Here is a 22041-nt window from a genome sequence, read left to right on the forward strand (position 1 = left end):
CGTTGTTCCTGTATGCGCCCTGACTCTATCGTTTGTTATTGGGGTGCTTGTTGCAAATCCCCTTACAGATTTCCTGTTTCTATCTGTAGTCCTCTTATTGTCGTACACTTTTCGCTCCTGCCCCCACTTATTAGTAATCAAAATTCCTCTCCATTTGTGGTGAATGCTCTAAAGACTCGATGGGGATTAGAGCGTAGCCTAAATTTTCTGATGCCCTCCGCAACTTTCGAGGATTATTCCCGGGGACCTTCTACTTTTGTTGATGTCTAGGCTCTCGGCGCGATATGTTACTAAGTTATTTTTGTTTTCAATTTCACCCAACTCTCCCTCCTCTAGTAAAAAAAGGTTTGACTGTCTCATTATTCGTTTTAGTGCCCAATTATTCTCCGGTTTCAGATGATATTCGTGGACAACTGACATCTAACTGACAAATATTCATATGACTCATAAAAGTTCACAATCTTTGCAACTGTATCAAAAGATAAAGTTTTACCTGCTCTCGGAGATGTCATTGCTAAAACACCCTTTGTTTTTCTTTAATTCTTGATTTTTCAGCCATCCTTCTTGAAGTTTTAAATTCTTTAGCTACTTTTCGTGTTGACCAACGATCAGGAGCTGTTGTAAGTATTGCTACGCATAAAGGATCGTTAGGTGGCAAACGTTTGAATCGTTATTTGAGTCCATTTAATAACTGTTCCAATTCGTCTTCTCGAGAAAAACATGATTTTTTGGCTGGAGAACAATCAACATCACTTTCATACATATAACTGTTTTCTGAAGAGTTATCTTTATTCTGAAAAACTGCACTATCTAAGAGAAGTTTACTATTTTTATAATAAAGTTTTAGACAATCCATACAAATTTTAAAAGACTTTGAGCAGTATGGAAAAAATTCCAACATACTCTTGGTCATATTTCTCCAATTTTTTCCTTTCTGACTACTGATTGTAAAAGGATTAGCACATCTTTCTAAATGTAGGCTTTTTGCAACATTTTCTTGAGGAGTAGACATGATATTCCTCTCAAAAAAAGCACATTAGACATTCAATAATGTGAATAAAATTATTCTTATTGTTATAAGAACTCTTTTTACGTATATTACAAAACCAATCAAAGAAGAAAACTATACATTGTTGTTTAAAAGAAAAAAAATTATTTCACTCTTACGCTTATTTTACGTTTCAAATATCTACTAGCAGGGTGTCAGTTGCTCCACCTGTCACGAATATCCATAAAGGTCACTCATTTTCCATGAACGCAGAAAAATTATTAGTAGTTAAAAGATATTCAGATGCTGTGAGCCCTATAAATATTATACAATATCAATATGATTTATTTAAAGTTTCGATATCGACAATCTAATTCACTGAATTCATTATATATTAGTTGAACAAAAAACTATTTGTAAAAAGACTTACGTAAAATCAGAGCTTAAAATTTCAATCCTTAAATAAATAATATCGCTTGTAACTGACGACTTCAATAGCCATTTTGAAAATCACATGATTATGTGAAAGTCATATGTCTTTCTAAAACACTTTCATGTTTAATTATTAAGAATTATCACATATTTCAAAATATTTTCAAAGTACCATTTAAAAAATTCTTGAAATACCATTGAACGTTTGAATGAGCTTTTCAAAACAAACATTTTAAGCCCTTGCTCGATTTTTTAAAGCTTTGCAATTTGCACTCCCAGAGTTGGCCCAGTGGGAACAAACTGACATGTTTAAGAAAAATCGTGCAAGGGCTCAAAATATTTTGAAACACATGAGCTTTGAAGATCCACATGGCACTTTGAAACGTTCAATGTGACGGACCAAATATAATGGACTGAGTTATTAAATTTTTGTAATATAGAGTCCACCATCTTTACTTTTAGAAGTCTGTCCTTTGGTATGTAATCAACGGAGTCAAAATCACTCTTTCCCAAATTTTGTACAAATCGGTTGATTTTCTAAAATTTCATCCACCATTTTGAATCCACCATTTTGAATTTGGCAAATCTGACCTAAAATTCGTGGTCAGTGACCTATGAAACACCCGTATACCGAATTTGGTGTAAATCGATTGATTTTTAAAAATTTGGCAACCATATTGGATGTTGGACCTCCATATTGAATCCGCCATTTTTCATTTTGTCTACAAACCACACAAGTTCTTCAAGGGCATCTATCAGATACAATTTCGGCCATAAAATTACCTGGTCCGTTGCAAATTCTCATTTTTACAACCTTTTTTTGCTGGATCCCTGATTCTTTTACGGCTTCCAGCCACCGTATTGGATTAGCCATATCGAATTAATCAATATGTCACTCGACATTTGAAGAATGTTCTCAATACAAACATTTGAAGCTCTTGCACGATTTTTTAAAGCCTTACAATTTTTGATCGCAGTGGTGACCCAGTTGACGTGGAACGTCCCATACGTATATATATTTCATGTTTAATTATTGTATTAGAGTAGCGTTTTTAGATTTAAATTTTATGAATAACGCGATGCTAAGAACTACGAATTTGAGTATAATCTACGTGTAGTGTGCAAAGCGTTCCGTGTGGAGTTTCCTATACAATTTGAGATCACTTGTAAATTTCTTATTTTTGAATGCACTTACCTGAGCATAGCTTGTAACCCTAGAAGCGTGTACACAATTTTCGACATGGTCCGCGCCGTTGTTGTACCTGAGTATAGTTGCCACCCACCTGGTAGTTGTCCTCCGGGTTGCTCCCCGTAGTCTTTACCTAGACGACGAAGCGCCAAACCTGAGTTGGTCACCACTGTCACCAAAATGAGCCTGTTATGGAGTGGCTCTCAACAAAGGATGGTAGAGACGGTTATCATTTGTGTTCCATTTATTCTAATGGATTGCAAGGAAGAACAATAACTGCCTGGAAGTTCTATCAAATCCCGACTGCCGTCTACCGTCGTGGCACGACCGTTCTTCTCAGGCCCTGGCTCCTCCTTAAAATTCCTAAGGAACTTGGGGGGCATTATCTAATACCTGGAGCCAATCCGAGCTTGCACCTGAGTGCTGACTTGGCCTTGGTACCTGGCTGTTGTCAAGCGCTCGGGCGCTCGACTAAAAAGCGCAAGCCACGGCGTTGACCAGCTACGCCGGGCCACGTCCGTGACACAATCTAACTGATTTAAAATAAAAAATGTTTAGAAAATATATTTTAAGGTATGTAAGCATCGGTCAGCCACATGATGGCTTTGTTGGTAGCGTGGGCCAAAATTTTTATTAATAAATGAGGTTTTCTTCTTGATGGGATTTGAGTTTCAATAAAATTTACTGTTCTTACCTCCTGTTTTTCACCTACTGTTAATTAAACAACATATGGCTAAATACACTTTATAGTGTTAAAATAGCCATGTCTGAGCCCCTTAGGCAATGATGAATTAAAAAACAAAAGAAAAAAAGTAAGCATCGGCAACGGGTAACTCAACTGTGTTTTGGTGTACTTAGTTAACCAAATATATTATTGGGCAAGCATGAATAAGGCTTTAGCAGACATAACTGTTTTTTTAGCATTGTTTTCAATAAAGTTAACACTAAGGCAAGCAAGCACCGTCAATTCCCAATCATACTGTGTTAAGTATAGTGGAATAACAAAACAAATCTTTAAGTGAGCAAGTATCAGTAATACACAGCTCAACTTAGCTCGTTGTAAATTGTTTTTGCTAGAAAATATGTGGGGCTGGTAACAAGATGTACGACCATACGTTAAAGGGTATCAACCTTTTGAATCTTCGGCAGAACATAATACTAAGCTAGAGTTGTATCAGTGGGAGACAAAGCATTGGGATGGTAAATTATTGAACGAAAACCAATAAGGCTCTTTATTTTAGGGGAACTAAGGGATTTTTAAAATAACTTTGTAGGTCAGTGTGCTAGACAACAATTGGTGCATTTCAGCGAAACAATTACTTTCATTGAGGCATACAGTTACGAATGTTTTCCATGTAATAACGCAGTATAAATTATTTAGTCTTGATGTACACACGTCTGAGGAAGGGACTGTGAACCAAAAAAGCTGTAATGTATTCATACGAATAAAGTTAAGTGAAGATTGACTACAAACAAGTCGTTATTATTTAATTCACCTTGAATACAATTACACTGCCCATATTAGCAAAAATAAAAAAATATCTGAATTTTTCAGTGCACCAAAATTTACACTTTAACAACATTTTCAAGTAATAAAATGAAGTAAAACCCCTTGCCTCAATTACATTTCATTTTGTTGCATGTGAGCTCCTTCCTCACTAATACAACTCAAAACTTCGTATCAAGGAGCTATGACCGGTGCATATCAAGTTAAAACAATAAATGTTAAGCTCTCATTAATGAGCTTTGATAGAGCACATAATCTCTCTTCATTAATACCTATCCTACGTTTTACAATAAGCTTTTCCAACTAATTCTCAGCATTTTGATAGAATCTTACTATTTTTCACTAGTCATGTAATGGAAGACCTTAAAAATAATTATCTGTCTAACTAAAAAATAACTATGACAATAATTGATTCTTTTATTTTTGTAACGTCGATAATATTTTGCTTTTGTTTAATAAGGATCAGGTTGACTGAATTTTTCACACTTTAATTGATATTATTCTTACCTGCAGTTTACACACAAAATTAAGATAGACTACAAACTTAAATTCTTAGATAGAAACACAACCAAAATTTCAAACATTTTACCTTTGACTGGTTTAGAAAATTAATTTTTTTGGGACATTTTTTAAACTATTTTTCAGACCATTCAATTAGTTGAAAAATAAATATCACTCTCAGCTCGATTGATGGAGCGATTTTATTTGCTATCAATAGATATTATAGTGTGGATGTTGTGAAGGTAGGGAAATTTGTTGATGAAGAACAATTATTGTTTGCATTTTATTAATAAGAACATAAAAAAATTAAAGAGACAAAAATACATTTGCAATAGTAAAACAACTCCGAATGACCTCCCTATATGTGAAATTGGTTTACCATATACCAGCAATTTTGACAAAATATCGTCCTAATACTTCACAACATTCACACTAACACTCTTATTTATGATGAGCTCTATGGCATCATTCGTTTGGAAAATCTTAGAGAGACAAACGTTGTTTACAAATTCTACTGTAGAAATTGTTTAGCGTCTGACGTTAGTAAGACAAAACAAGTGACTGAAATATTGATAAATGAGCACAGAAACAATAAAAAAAATCGAGTCTGTCGTTTACACTTATCAAGTTCAACACAACAACTAGTTTGATTGGAATAATGTTAAAATACTCAATAAAGAAGTGAACGATAACAAGCAAATTATTTTTAAAATGCTTTTTCTGAAGTATGACAGTAATAATATCAACAAAACAAAAATATACTGTACTTTAGGAAATTATACCTTTTGTTATTACGAAAGTTCAAAGGTCCTCAGCAAGGTTAATGCTATCGGACGTCTACCTTTATCGCGCTAGCTATATAAGAGCTACAAAACCTCACCATGCAGCTTACTCTCTCATTTGACCTGGGGCAATTAGGCCACAACACCCGCGAGTTTTTGCGTACCTGAGATAGTTGTGCCATTTGTAAATAAGATTGTACACTCTAGTGTCGTGCGTATGCAACTATATTCAAACGTGTTTAAACCTGATGAGGCAGATACAAATGGTCAGCGAAACAGTTTGCTAAATTAAACCAAGAAATGAAAGTACTCGAGGTGTTATTAATTTTTGAATCTTGTCTCCAACGGATTACCTATTACCTCACTTCTTATATTCAAACACTATAAAGTTAGAAATTTACAGTACTTGCTCGCTTAAACATACATTTTGTTTACTAACTATACTGAAAAAACCTTTGAATTGCTTGTCACCAATACTTGTCCACCAAAAAGTAAAGTGTGTGAACTTACCATTTCTAGAACACATTAAGTTTCTAAATGCTTGCTTTCCAGAGATATATTTTGTTAACTTACTATACGAAAAGATAGTAAGGTTGCTTTTGACGACTGCTTGGTAACTTAGAGATGTATAACGCTCACAATACTAAGAAATAGTTGGATGTCTAGTGACAAATATATTCTTGCATAGAGACACACTTCTATGATAAATGTGTAAATTACATAACCATTAAAACTGTTGAATAGCTTATTTTTGATACCTACTGACCTCAAGGTAAATTTCAATAAGAAAGTGTTGACTTGTATTTTTCACCTGCTACCATCCCGCACCCTCGGCCGCTTTCCAGAAGCACAGCATGCTACTGCGGCTGCTGATCTACGGTCCAGCTGAGGAGTGCAAGAAATCGCCGAGAGATGAGAGCATATCCGCCATTATATCTTTGACTCAACAATATTTGTCCTCATGTATTTATTTTCATGTTGTAAGCTCTGCTAAACTTAGCAGCCATGCATCATCATCCTGTATCGATCATTCATTCCTTTTGATAAATAACCAGTAAATCAAATATTGGTCCATCCAGCCAAATTTAGTTGGTTAGAACGTGCAGCTGAGGACAGGTTACTTCGAGGCTTTTGTCAATCTAGGGACAGCCAGAAACGCGTCATCCTATTTGCAATGTAAGTAAGTCGTTCGCATGGGAGACAAATCTTCTGCGTCCGAGAGCGCATCGAGAAAATTGGGCCTCTGCTACACATGATGCAGCTAGACTGTGTCGTGCTATGCGAAGAAAGTTGCGAGATTAGGAGAGAATGCGGGCCTTAATTGGACGTGATAGAGTCGTGCAGAGCTGCACCAAGTAACGAGAAAGGAGATTTTTAGTAAGTCCTCGCGTGACGCCCTGAGAAAGAATCATCCAGACAACTGCCGTGCAGTTCGTGTCGTGAAACCCACGCCCAAACGCAGTTACTCAGCTCAGACTGTCAACCGTATCATGTATGATCAGATTCTGCTCAGGATATGAGTGTCGAATCTAACATGTAATCTCTTTAGGGTCAACGAAGGCTGGTCAGATGTTTTTGCCACGCAGCAAGCTCTTCTCGAGGTGCTCGCCCAGTTCGTACAATCCGTCCAAAGCATCAAAGCTTGGAGCGTGAGTCTCGTCAAGATCATAATGGAGCTGCTAAGCAGCTATTGGGCCGATTCTCAGGCCAACCAGCCCAACTTGTTAGAGTTGCTCCCGAGAACAAAATCGCCCCCCTCAAACTCCTGTATGGATCCGGTGAGCAACATTACCTTGGTACCAAGGCATGTATTTACGACGCAAGGAGCGCGCTGGCACCTCCCCTCTCAGGAAATGGAGACTCGGCATCACTCTCTGAAGCACACTCTGGCCCTCGTCTGCCAAGCATCAAATTTCACTTTTTTTGGGGTGCCAGGAAGATTGGTGAGCCTTCCGTGACTTATTTCAGGCACTCTTCCACCACCAGAACGATTCTGCAGGCCAATTGCAGTTATGAATAGCTGTCCTCCCTACACTCAAAGCTCAACTGGTGAAAGCAGGGGGGCAATCCATTACAGCACGGGTTCTCGAGGATGCCTGCTCGGAGATCATCTCTGTTAGGATCACCTGAAGGCTCGGCGCCAACCTAAAGCCATCTGCCATGACCATCTTGGGCGTCTCGGATAGGGGGGGCATCTCGCACTTATCACGGACAACTCAGCTGAAGCTACAAGCTCAGGGTTCCTCTTGGTCGCTGTCGCTAACTGCATCTTACTTACCTCGGATAGGGCTCCTGACCCCTACGGCCCCGCTTCCCCCGGATATCCTAGAACTTTGGCGTGACTTGCCAGATCTCGCAGATCCGACCTTCGATACCCCAGGGAACGTTGACATCTTACTTGGTGCCAATGTGTACCCTCATCTACTGCGACCAGGACTCTTGCGCCAGGAAAGCCTAGTTGGACAGCTCACCGTTGCTGGCTGGACTCTTGCCAGCCATGTTCCCAGTCACGCCGCCCTGACTTCAGCTGTCACCTGTTTCACGACACAAGACGAGGCCACAGCGCCATCGTGGTATGATCAACTTAACGCGCTGATGCAGCGCTATGGAACTTGGATGACGTGCCACGCATCATGCGCCAGGCGCCGGACAACGTGGAGTGTGAGGCCAGCTTTGCTGGTCATCGTCGAGCAGCCGATGGCCGCTACATCGTTCACCTCCCCCTCAAGCGTGACGAGATTTTCTTATTAGGCAAGAGCCTGACCAATGCCAGGGCCTTCCTTCAGGCACTGCAGTTCTGACTAAAACGTGCTTCGAAAATGACCATTAAGTATACTTGCTTCATGGGGAAATACTTTGAGCATGGGCACATGCAACTCTTGACTGAGATCGATCTGTGCGCATCTTCAAGCCCAGTACATTATATTCCACATCATGGAAATTGGCTATCCGGGGACCAACAAAAAAGGCTTCGCGTTAGGTTCAATGCGTCTCAACCAACATCCAGCGACCACAGCTTCAACGGTGCTTTGCATGCCAGACCAAAGCTTTAAGTCTGCCTACCGAGTGTCCTGCTTCGTTGGAAGAGACATCGGATCGCGTTTTTTTGTGAACATCCAAATGATGTTTTACCAGATTTGGATCGATTAGTGCGACGTCAATCTGCAGAGGATTCTGTGGAAAGCCGACGAATCTGCCTCATCACAGCACTTCCAGCTACTGACTGTTACTTACGGAGAGGCTGCTGCTTCCTATCTCTCCCTGCGGACAATTTTGCAATTATGCGATAACGAAGGCGAAGCGTAGCTCGAAGCTATCCCGACTGTTCAAGGAGATCGCTACGCTGACGACATCTTGTCTGGCGCTGATAATGTAGAGACAGCCTGACGTCGCTGCAATCAACTGATCAGCTTGCTGCAGGTAGGAGACTTTCCACTGAGAAAGTGGATCGCCGACAAGCCAGAGCTACTGCACAACCTCTTTCCAGACGTTCACCTCAGGCCGATCTGGTGGTAGATCAGTGTGGATGGCCTTATCAGTGAGGTGGATGTGATTTGGGATCCAATCCATGATTGTTTCTATCTCGTGTCACCTACTTTCGAGCCGCAGCAGAATAAGCGCATCATGCCCACCACTCTTGCCTGTCTTTTTGATCCCTGTGGCTGGATCGCTCCTGTCATTCTGGTAGATAAAATAATCATCCAAGATCTCTGGCGCGCTCAAATCGATTGGGACAAGCGCGTACCAGCCTCTATGGTTCAGCAGCAAGCTGCCCTTCTTGCTGCAAAACTGCTGCGCATGGTTGCTGGGAAATATTTCGCCCTCCCCGAGAACTATTATGCCTAGAGTGACTCTTAGATTTTTCTTCACTGGCTCCAATTGTCAGAGCCCACCAACAACTTACTCATCAACAATAACGTGGCTCATACCCAAGAACTGCTGCTTTCCTGCTTGTGGAGACACGTTCCGAAGGAATCGAATCCTGTGGACGTAGCGTCCCGGAAAACAGACCTATCCACACTGGAGCATGTGCACATCTGGTGAAAGGGTCCACCATGTCTCGCGGGCTCTCCAGACACGTGGCTGGCCAAGGTTGTCAGGCCTTCTAGTCTCTCCAGTTTGGACCGCAAGAAGGCAACCCACACCTGTTATACCATTCAACTCTACGTCTCAAGCATCGTGGAGAAGTTGTTGGATCTGGACCTACTGCTGCGCTTCCTTGCCTGGTTACCTCGATGAATCCGCCATCGGCTGTGTCAGGACCCAGCTGCCGCCGTGACACCCTTGACCACCGCCTCAGCCAACAGCGGTTCTTCTGTTCCAGATCGAAATTTTGCAACGGGGGGGAAGGGGGCATTTGCCTGCAGAACATTCGGTGCGGACTCTTGATTAGTTAATCTCCAGCAACATTCTCCACGTTGGCGGTCGGCTTAGGCACTCAGCGTTGAACTTTGATGATCAGTACCCTCCGATCCTCGACGGTCGATGTCATCTGGCTCGATTGGTTATTCACTGGGCCCACATACGAGCACTACACGGGGGCCTCTGTGTCACCAGTGCTTACACCGTTTGCAAGGCATGGATTGTTGGTGGGCGGCAGCGTTTAAAGAGTTTTTTGAAAATGTGCGTTGTCTGCGCGCGGCTCCAGGCACGACTCGCCACGCAACACATGGCCCCTGTGCCCGCTGCGTAAATCACACCCACTCGAGCCTTCTCTCGTACTGGTGTCGGTTACGCAGGCCCGCTTAACATCTTGTCAGCAAAAGGCCGAGGCATCCGCACGAGCAAGGGATACATAGCGATTTTTGTATGTATGCCTACGCAGTCTGTGCACCTCAAGTAAGTTGGCGACTTTTCGACTGAGTATTTTCTGGATGCCATCATAAGACTGTTCATGAGACAAGGCCGACCAGCAGAGATTTGGAGCGATAACACCACCTGCCCTTTCAAGCCACTGGTCAAGAACTTCGCAAGGCTCTACAGGACACTGAGCAGTGGGAGCGCGTTGCTGGCGCTCTCACCGACCAAGGGATCAAGTGGCAATTCGTTTCCCCCACCCCAGGCCCCGCATTTTCGCGAACTGTGGGAGGCTTGCATGAAGTCTATGAAGCGTTGTCTGCATCGTATCATTGATCAACGACACCCCACCTACGAGGAGCTCTCCACAGTTCTTACCAGCATGAAGGCGGTTTTTAAGAGCTGCCCCCTTACCCTATTAACCGGTGGCCTTGATGACATCGAGATCCTCACTCCTGGGTATTTCCTTGTCAGCAGTCTGCTAAACTTCATCATCGACGCTGCTCCTCCACCTGAAGATCTGGATCGACGGGCTTACTGGAGTCTTGTTCGCGGCATTTAAGATCAATTCTGGGACCGTTGGAGTCGTGAATACCTTAACACACTCTAGCAACGACCAAAGTGGAGAATCACACGCTGCAATTTTCAGGTCGATGACGTCGTAGCTGTGGAAAACATCACTCTTCTCCAGTCAAGTGGCTCCTGGCCACTGGGTCGCATATTTTTCGTCCATCCTGGTTCCAATGGGCTTCTGCGAACAGCCACCATCCAGACGTCCACAAGAAAAGCTGAAATCATTTACGAACCAAGGTAGATTGGTTGTTGATTTGTATTTCGCGCCTGCTACCTTACCGCTCCCTCAGCTGCTTTCTGGAGGCATGGCATGCTGATCAACGGTCAGACTGAAGAGTGGAAGAAAACCCCGAGTAAAGCGAGCACAGCCGCCAATATATCTTTGACTCGACAGCATTTGTCTTTATGTATACATTTTTATGTTGTTACTCTGCTAAACTTAACAGCCACGCATCATCATCATGTATCAATCATTTATTTCTTTTAATAAATAACAAGTTAATCAAACAGAAAGAATGTTTCCAATGCATGCTTGACTTTATACCAATATTTTGTTAAAAAACTTTACTTTAAAGCTGTATAGTTTAAAACTTCTTATGCTTGTTCGCCTAAGAAGATATTATTATTATACGCAATACATCAAAACAGTTGGGTTTCTAATAATTGATGCGGAATTTTTTATGATGTGTTGTTTATTAACTGCACCAAAAAAGTTGGGTAGCTATTTTCCGATGCTTGGTGTCCTAAGGGCATATTTTATTATTAAATAATACTTGAATACAGTTAGGTGGTGGACATCAATTTTTTTTTTTTCAAACATATAATTTATTTGGTTATATTAACAAACCGTACTTAAAAGCAGTTGAGTTGCAAATTGACGATGCTTTTTTGCCTATGGACACAATTTATTGATAAATATTTTTTTGGAATAATGAGGTTGTTTCTCATTCATGATTCCTTGACTGAGCAGCTTTTCTTTCATCTCACTGTTCTGAAAAAAAAGCTAAGTTGGTAACTGATCATGCTTGCTTGCCAAAATATAAATTTCAGTGTCTCACTTCAACCGAAATTTGAACCAAAATTCAATTAGCTTGCTAATCACCAATGCTTATCAGCTTCAGAGCATACAAATATAACAAACATCACTTTCATACTGTAAGGTTCCCAATCAACGATGCTATCTGATCGATGATTCGTGCTCATCAAAGATGTTTTTATCAACTCACTATACTTAAAATAGTTAGTTCTGCAACTGTCAATTTTTTTGGGCTTCTGGGCACACCTTAAAAATAAAAGTATTCTAAACACAGTTGGTTATCCAGATGAGCTGGAGAATAGTCTCGGTTATGGGAATAGTACTGAGCAGAGCAGCTTGGAGTTAAGCTCTTGCCTGTTTTAGTTGGGAGGATGCCATATAATATCTCCATGTAGGTGGTAAAATATTAATAAGTCTTATACCATTCTAAGAAATTTCAATGTAAGGCTTAGAATTTGAAACACATGTTGATCAACTTTTTGACTGCCTTGTAGAGACTTAATAATCAAACAAAAAAGTTGTTTATGACAAGATAATGTAATTTATAAAAAGGGACTTACCTTGTGTACAAATTTTGATCAAACCTTACGTAAATAACAACCTAAAGGCATGGTAATATAAAAATACACTTTCATTAGTGTGTTTGCATAACCAATTGTTACAAGAAATGAAGAAAATTTTTAAGAACAAAAGTTTTCTTATAATCTTAACGATTCGATATTACTCTTCTTAGATAACAACCCCAAATGGCTAAGAAACCAGTAAATATTTATTCATACGAAGTCTCCTAATTTCCATCCTGAATTTTTTGATTATTTAAGCGGATTTCCAGTTTGATTCGTAAAAGTTTGATTTCGACAAGACTTTTTTAAGATCCGAGTCTCATGGGAAGCAGGCTTAACATAAAATATGGTATGCTTTTATACTAAACATAGTTTTTCAGTTTGCTGCTCACCATTGAGGCCCCAATCATATGTCAAGGTTAGTCCATAAAATACTTAAATATAATTATTCATTATTGTATATATCTAAATGCCAACAAACTTTATTAAAAGTTTCTTAAAATAATAATATTTTTTGGTAAATTTTTGTATTTTAAATTTGTCTATCATGAGATTACACACAAAAAAATATGTGGCAACAAAGAAAAAAAATTTTTTAATTAATTATTCAAAAAAAACTTTTTGTTTAGAAAATTTTTTGCACAAGCAAGTAATAAATAGTTTTCTGTAGATGTTTCACGCAAAAACGGAACCTGGCTTCATAATTATTTTAACAAGTATGGACTTAAAGATATTTTAACCCTTATGTGCGAAAAACACCGATTATCTTTTTCCAGAAACATTTCGTATGGAGTACTTAAAAGTGTAAGTCTTGCTCCTCCAAATGCCGTTAAGTTTACTAAACATCTTTTTTTTACCAGATGTGTTACTTTAAAATTTTATAAAACAGTTTAACAGTTATGCCTTGGTTGATGCAGTTATTATTAAATTTGTGCTTTTTAAAAAAGCTTGAAGTAACATGACTTGGTTTTAGCGTTGAAAAATCCATGGAAAACCATCCACCACATATTTGTGCAACAAATTCACTTTTTGTAACACTGATAATAAAATTAATGAAATTTTAAAAAAAACCATTAAGAATAATTAAAAATGTTTATAATCAGCAATTTTGTATATCTCAATTTCAAATATGATACTCATACTTACTTATTTAAGTTAAAAAAACTAAACATATTACTAATTATGCTTACACACTTAGACAAATAGACACCTAAGCCAGAATATTATAAATTGAAACTTAATTTTATGAAACCTGTTTATAACATATCATGTTACTTATTGGTTCTTCATATTTAAGAAAGCTTCTTTCAAATTCATCGGTTTTAATACGATTAAGTATTTGAAAGTAGTTCTCTTTAATCTAAAATATTTTGTAACAATCATTTTCAATATTATGTCAAAAAAGATTGTGGGTATTAAAAAAAAATTTTCAGCTGTATGAAAGAAACATAGAAAATGTTACTTGAGAACTCAAAGAAATATGTTACTTAAATTGAGATAAGCCATAACCATATACATTTGTTTTCTTTTCTGCTTTCACAGTTTTTTAACTGAATATTTTGAATGTAAGTCATTTTTAAAAATTATATCTTTTTTGGTATTGAAAAAAAATTAAACTTCCATGCATAAATTTTATAGAAAACCACTTAATCAATAAATAACATACTAACACTAGATTCACAAGGATACCAATTGCTGAGGTAGCTAACATAACTAAAACATCTAATTCAAAATCTTTGTTAATCATACGTTCTACTGCAAGGAATAGTAAGACTCCAGTTACCATCCATATCAATAAGATCGATGTAAAAGCACCAATGACCTGTAATGAAAGGCGTATATTTTTTTTTTTTTTATATTATAAAATAACGTTTACTTTTAGTATCCTTACAACGAACAAATATTATAAAATGTATTTTTTGGTTCTTATTCTAAGTGTTTCAAGATAAAAAAGTAGCTAATTTTATGATCTACGACTATTGATTGAAAAACTTTTCTTTACTCTTTCTAACAGTTTTTGTAAGTAAGAGAATAGATGGATTGCATGCACAAATTTTTTTTAAATCTTATATTTGATTAATTGAAAGCTGTTAGAAGTTTCTAAATACCTATTTCCCTTAAAATTTTCGAACAAGTAGTTAAGAAATAGAAATTTTCTAAAGGATTTTAAATATTTTTTCACGTTTTTTCATTACCTTTAAAAGCCAAAGACAATATATATTTCCAATGTTCGTAAAAAAATATAAGAAGCTACCAACGAAAGCGTTTATGTACACCTTTATTTGCTCACAAAATCTATAATTCTTAGAAATTTTTACTATCCTTGAGTCATACGCCTTAACGTGTACTGTGTAATAGCTAAATATACGGTGACTTTGAGCTTTAAGCTTAGATATCCAAGCCTAAGCTAATTACAAATGCATACTAATAATTAATGTACTAAGACTTGTCTGATCTTCTGTAACTATTAACAAAAGTATCACGTTTAACGACAAGACAAGTCATGTTAATTGAAACTTTATCTTTTCAATTCCCTAGTCAAGGAATTTCTATATTTACTTGGAATCAAGTCAATTGCATAAAAAGGTAGGCCACTGTGCCTAAATGTAATAGTACTAGAGATATTGCACAGCTATGAAGAAAACGTAGTTCCACAGAACATTTTGAATAGAGAAGGATGCTAGAATTCAAGTAATTTGTTATGTATGATGAGTCCTTACAAGCACAAAAAATTTTTTCAAAAACCTTCTTTATAACTATAAATTCCTTTAAAAATTACATAATTATTACGAAAACATTTGTAGTATTATAACAAAAAAAATAACGAATTCGTAGATTCCTTAGCATATTGTTATAATTAGTTATAAGTGATTTCTTAGTCAAAGTAGAATTATGATATTTATATTGTTTCACTTAAGATACTATTTAATCAGCGTGGTACACGCCAAAACGTTCTTTAATTAGAAACCTTTATTAACTGCTTTTTAGAGTTTCTGCAGGCTGGAAAACAGTTTTATTATGTATTTTAAAAGTAACATTTGTCAACAAACTCACTATCTAATTCTAAAATTTTTCAAAATGTATTTTGCACCTCTTTTGGAATTCAAAACTATTGTAAGAAAAATTTTTTTCTTAGAATTCTTATAATTTTTTAAATTAGAAAATACATTTGTACCTATATTTATGATTTAAATGTGTGAGAAGTTATATAAAGTACAAACTTGATAATTTTAATTGTTAAATTTATATTTGTTCTTACAAAAAAAAAACAAATTGTTGTGTTGCGCAAAATCCTAGAAAGATGTAAAATTATTTTTGAGCTAGCAACAGGTATGTAGTTTTTTTTGTGTTTGTATCTATGGAATTGGAACGAATTTGATTGCCAAAGCAAAAGGGTCTTCAAAATTTATAATTATATTTACCAGATGCATGGCATGTAGAATTACCTGACATGACAAAAACTGACAACCTGGTTCCCTAGATAAGTGTAAAAATAATTACTATAATTACTATACTAACTGTACAGTAAAGATATGATTAAACATAACAGTGCTTACAGTTTAATTTTTTGGTCAACAGTTATGATGTAGTCATGTAAACTGACGACAGATGTCTAATCACTTCAATATTCATTTAAACTAGCACCAATGATGAATATTAGTGGTTGAAAAATTTTCATCAGACAGTGTCTTTTTTTTATTTTACATGCATCCAAATATATAAAGAACTGCTAGCAGAAGTAAACTACCAAGCTTGCTAACTGTAAGGCCTTTGATCTATTTTTTTATCCCTTTCAATCTCGTACATAAGATGAAGACATGTAAGTTCTAACTAACAAACACATACTACAATGCTATTCATGCACAGCCGTAGATAAACACGACTAATATTTACTTATCATGCGCTGATTTATTATGGCTCTACAAGATAAATAGTGTTCGAAAAATTTTTAGTGAAAAAATATTTGAGTGTTATAAAAACAAATTATGTTAGGTATTGGAAGTTTTAAACTATAAAGTTGTAAGACTAATTTTAATCTGGTGATTAATATAAACTACAATCTTAAGTACTTGTAAGTACCAGTAAACTATACTAAATAAAGTACATTATGCACGCATGTACTAGTGGAAGTTATCGGTAAAACAGAGTCACGACGTAAGTCGTAGATAAATTTTACTGTTACTTGCTCTCCATGCCCTTACTTATGATACGTCTGCAAGATTATAGTTTGTCAGGAGAAGTACACATAAAAAACAATTAAATATTTTGGAATAGGCCATATTAAGATTAAAACTAACTAAATATGTAGGGAGTTTCCATATAAACGTGCCTTATTTTTAGATTTCTTGAAACGTAAGAAACTTGAATTGCGTGCGAGGGAAAAGGATTAGAAATTTTCACACGGTAGACGTTCTTTAAGTGGAGGAATTAAGATAATTTAGAGGTACCAAAGCCTCGAGCAGTAGATGGTAAAGATTACGGAATAGTTTTTGGCTATAGAATAAGCCTGCTGGTTGATTCGCTGATACGATAAGGAAGCAAATTGTGAGTCTCTGCCTTTGCTAAGACGTAAGCTTTCGGGTCTTTGGATCTTGAAGAGGTCATTAATGAAGAAATGGTCTTAGTTTCAAGTGAAGACAGATCTTGATAAGATAGAGTATTTAAAGCTTGTTCATGCCATCAATTCAGCTCTTAGTTGTGTATTTCGTAAGCAATTAGTTTTTTTTTAATAATTATTAATTCAACACTTAGAAAATATCGAGGTAGCCAGAGCATGTAAGGTGGTGTAACTGTTATACCCCATGATTGGAGCAGCTAGAATACCCAGCCCATGCAGTTAGCGCATGGAAGCCCCAAGTTAAATGTTTGTTTCTGCTGCTTCACACAGTTGACGCTGCTTCTACAGAATTGGTCCTACGCACCTACTGCATGGAAGATCGAGGCTATGGATACGTGGGCATTTAGTGTTGTCTATACACGTATGGGGGTAGTTGCAGGACCGTTATTTTCTCAGTGCAACGGTGTCTTACTCTCCATCTTCAAGAGTGGCAGAAGAGCATAGTATTTATGAAGACTCCGGCACGTTTACCTGCTTGAAACTGGTACTGGCTTACGTCATGATTTTTGTTACTTTTATCTTGTAGATTACATAAGGTTGATATTTGAGCAAAAAAATTGTGTGAGGTAAACATTTTTTTGTCACGAATCAGAATCACGAGACCGTAGACAGATATGTAGATATAAATGAGGAAATATTAATATCAATATAATAATATATTTAAATGTGTACCTTATAATATAATAATATCATCTTAAGAATGTATTTCTGCCAATCAAACAGTGTTTGGGTGCTGTCGACTGCTTTTTATAATGAAATGTGGCGTATGATAACTTACAAACGTGATTCAGTGCAATGTTGTAGGGTAATTTCGTTACTCTTTTAACTTGATTTTTTTTAATATCAAGTTATGAAAATTGGTTCGATCACATAGGGTATGTTTACTACAATGTCATAAATAGTACTTTGTGCTTGCTGATTTGTACGACCTTATCGGGCACGTGCATCAAAAAAAAAAAAAAAAATAGGAACCGCAGATAAGTAATTAACTCTTTATTGTTCTTGACCACAAGCTAAAGTTATCATTATAGTACCTAGCAGTCTCTGCCTTGTAAATATAACAAATATTTTCTCTTTAAATGCTTGATTATTATGCTTCTGCAATACAGTGATTTGGGAGAAGTGGCAGAAATGATTTATGTACGTAATAGAGACTTGAGTGATGTTTCACCCGTAGACTCATATGATATTTAGCAAACTAATTTTGTTACCTGTTACATTGGGGTGCTCAGTCATGAATTTCTTAGAACTCCATTACAACATAGGTAAACTTGAATTATATACATATAACATTGTGCCTTTCTGTTTGAGTACAATATCATAAAAATGTATAAAAAATAAAAGATTAAGAAGATAAAATAGAACAAAACTAATACTAGATCCTTACAACTTACTTATTCTGTAAATGCAAAATTATTACAATGTATTGGAACTAGTAACAGAAAAAAAGCATATAAGTCATTTCAAAATCAGCTTAGTTAATGTTATTTTAAATCAATGAATTTTAAAAACATTTTGTTTCTCCTCATAATAAAAATGATTCATATAAAAATACTGGAATCTTTGAAGTAAAACTTCTATAGCCACTAATTTAAAGTGACGTAAGAGGTCAAACCAAATAATGCAATGCAAAAAGACCTTATCCAGTTCTTGGTGGCAAGGAAAAGGCAAAAAGGACGAAGAGGTGTATGAAGACCTCTCTCTCTCTCTCTTGCATGCGCACATTTAAGAGCCACAGTTTCTCTATCTATATATGTAATATAGCCTCTTCCTGTGCCTAATGGTGCATAATTGAAATCGTAACGTGGATGTAAGAAGTACTAACCTGGTCGTCCTTTAGAGCTAAGATGCTATCTGGTTAATAATGCCTGACTAAAAACGTCACTTGATCTCTTCAAAGTCTTAAAAAAACATTGTGAAATCGTTTCTCATGCCCATATATCCGGTTCTATGAGTATATGTACGTAACTTAACGTGCTAAATGTATTTAAAATGTCAATAATAATAACATCACCCTCAAAAACAGGGAAAAACGCTGCTTCTCTAAAGAAAAGAGATTTAGCTAAAGAAACAATTTTGACAAATTCTCTAAAGGCAATCAACATGATTACGACAAATAAATAGAAAATGATCAAAATAAGAACAAATAACATCTGAATGTTTTGCTATTTTAACTATACCTCGACAAAAACAATTTTGAATAATAATGAAAATAACAATAACGATTATAAAAATAGTTATTACTATAATGATATACCTAATGATTAATGAAATGCTTATAATAATATTAAGGATTATGAAAACTACGTTGATATCGATACTGATAAATAACGATTGTATTTATGATAATGGCATTGATGATGATAATAATACTCAACATAATAATAATAATTCTAATGATGATAAAAAAGCTTAAAATAATAATAAGGATTATTATATTAATGGCAATAATAATGATTAAGATAACAATTATGATGATAATAATAATGATAATAGTTAAAATGTTAATAATCCTAATGGTAGTAATAACTATAATAATAATAAAAATAGTGATAATAATAATAATAATAATAATAATAATAATCATATCAAAAAGGTGATACTAACAATGGCAATAAGCAAGAACAATACTATTGAAGCAAAGATAATACTAATGACAATAGGAGCAGTGGTATTAATAATAGGGAATATAATAATGATGATAGTGATAGTAATGTAACTTGATTTAATTAATATGTTCATATTAACGATATTGGTTGTTAAAATAATGACAATAATCATCCTTACAATTAGGGTGACTGTAAAATTAGTATTACTGACAATTATATTAATACTTCCAATAATAATGATAATTCTAATAAAAATAACCATGTTGTTAAGTAACAGCTTGCGTGAATGAATAAATTTTCATTCTATTCCACTTTTCATCATGTTTATTCCCTTAATAATAAAATTTTGAGACTCTCTAAAGATTCCTGCTTAACAAAACTCATGTTATAAAGCTGACTGTGTACTTTGTGGCTCCCAAAAGTGTCAAGTGACAACCAAAGCAACCGGAAAGTCTAAACCAGTGAAGTCAGCAAATACTAGCCCCATAGCATGAAAAACAAAGAAATGTTAACTAAAGCGTCGGCTAAGGTGCCTTTCTTTGAGTGTCGTTTTAGTTAGTAGCTTTCCTCTACTCACCAAAGTTGGTTGTAATTATAAGCTTAATATTTCAATCTTTGTGTTCTGATTGTTTGATTAGTTTATTGTAATGTATTCTAAAATCAAATGAAAAAAAGAAGTATACAATATTTGATTAGTTGAAACGAAATTAATTATGTAATACTAAAAAAGCAGTTCTAGAATATCATATTCAATTAAACCTACAAAAAAACAAACATGGACACATATATTTTACATAGCCTGAATTTCTCCGGTTTGTTTTGTTTTTTCCTCTGCCCAATAAACAGACAAGTAAATAGTAGGACTGCTACTTCCACACCCTGTCAGCAAGCATTGATAGCAGACCGCGGTTAAGATTCTTATTATTTGTTTGTTTATTGTATATTCTCTTAGTGCTATTTTTAAAAAAATAACAAACTCCATTGAAAGAAGCATATTTATTATTGCCATGTAACACCTCATATAGTGCAGTGCGTGTGGACGTGTACATGCTGTGATTTTGTGGAGGGCATATCATGTATGGTATTTAATTATTATTCAAGGCAAAGAAAAAAGAAATAAATCATAATACAGTAATACACTAACAGTAAAATAAACAAATAAAGTTTGCTATTATAAAATGAAATAAGAAATTGAAAATAAAATAACTTTGTGTTTAAAATAACATTAAAAAAATAAAAATTAGTGATTTCTTATACTACACACATGAATACACACTTACAAGAAATAACAAATACACTATTTTTATTCTGAACCTGCTCACCAGAGCGGTTTTTTCCTTTAGTCTTGCTCGAAAAGTGGACATTCTATACCTAAGATCTGCTTACCAAAGCGGTCTTTCTATTCTTATCATAAATCTGCTTACCAGAGCGGTTCATTCATATTAGTCCTGCTGAAATGGCAAAATCTCTTCACCCTATAACTGCAACTTTAAGTGATCTACCGAAATAACAAATACATCTACACAAATATATTCGCACCTAATATTGTTAGTTGTAGTAGAAGAATTTCTAAAGACGGAGTAAGGATTGAACATAATCTAACAATTTATCTTCTATAGACACAATTATGCAATGTATTTTCATAAAACTGTATTAAATGAGACCCCGAACATATTACTTTGCAAGTAATAAGAAGAATAAGAGAAGTGGTGGTAAATCTGTTTAGCAGAAGCTTTTAAGAGAGAAAAATGTTCTAGACAAAATATTGGAATTAATTTACGATCAAATGCGAAATTACCATAATTTTCACACATGAAATAATGAATCAACGAAAAATAAAATAAATTATCTTAAAGCAGAACTCATCAATTTTACAATTTGATAATCTTCAAGGAGAGGGAGCTCTCAAAACTAAAAAAATAAAAAGTCTGGATATTAACTAATAATTTGACACTTATTACAATTTTTCCTCGCATTAGTTGTGCGTTGCACATACAGGACGCTTATATGGGTGAATCAATATTACTTACCATATTAGGTCACAACGCATGTATTTTTAGGGATGTATAACCGTAGTTAAAAAAGAAAAAAAAGGTACAGACAACTGTTCTTCAGGAAAAGTGTTTGGTTTGTTGGATTACTTTCAGCTGCCTTTAGAAGTAGGCGTGCATTAGTATACAGTGTCAGAGGAATAGTCTCACTCCTTAATTAAGTCAGAGAGACTCTAGCTGTAGGATTAAATTTGTTGTATGTGATGGACTGTACCTAGCAGTAAATGTAGTTGTAGTGCATAGCATTTTTATTCTGCCTGGTATTCAAGCACACACTTTTGGCTACAACGGACTATCAAGTATATGTACTTTCATACATAATACACGAAATCTGGGCCCCTAGCATATTTACACACACTAAATTCATACAATACCCAGGCAGAGTTAGCAACCAC

General features: G+C 35.8%; 1 protein-coding gene across 1 annotated transcript in view; it reads right to left on the minus strand.

Moving 5' to 3' along the window:
* Positions 1-22041, minus strand: part of LOC106639265 (proton-coupled zinc antiporter SLC30A2) — a 700309-nt gene that overhangs the window by 371487 nt on the left and 306781 nt on the right. The window contains exon 5 of the mRNA XM_089592401.1: positions 14039-14190. Coding sequence (XP_089448527.1) covers positions 14039-14190 — 152 coding nt within the window. The remainder of the gene's footprint in view (positions 1-14038; positions 14191-22041) is intronic.

Source organism: Copidosoma floridanum, unplaced genomic scaffold (genome assembly GCF_036245765.1).
Source record: "Copidosoma floridanum isolate Cflo_tuat_1 unplaced genomic scaffold, Cflo_Japanese_pri ptg000016l, whole genome shotgun sequence".
In the NCBI taxonomy this organism is placed as follows: Eukaryota; Metazoa; Arthropoda; class Insecta; order Hymenoptera; family Encyrtidae; genus Copidosoma; species Copidosoma floridanum.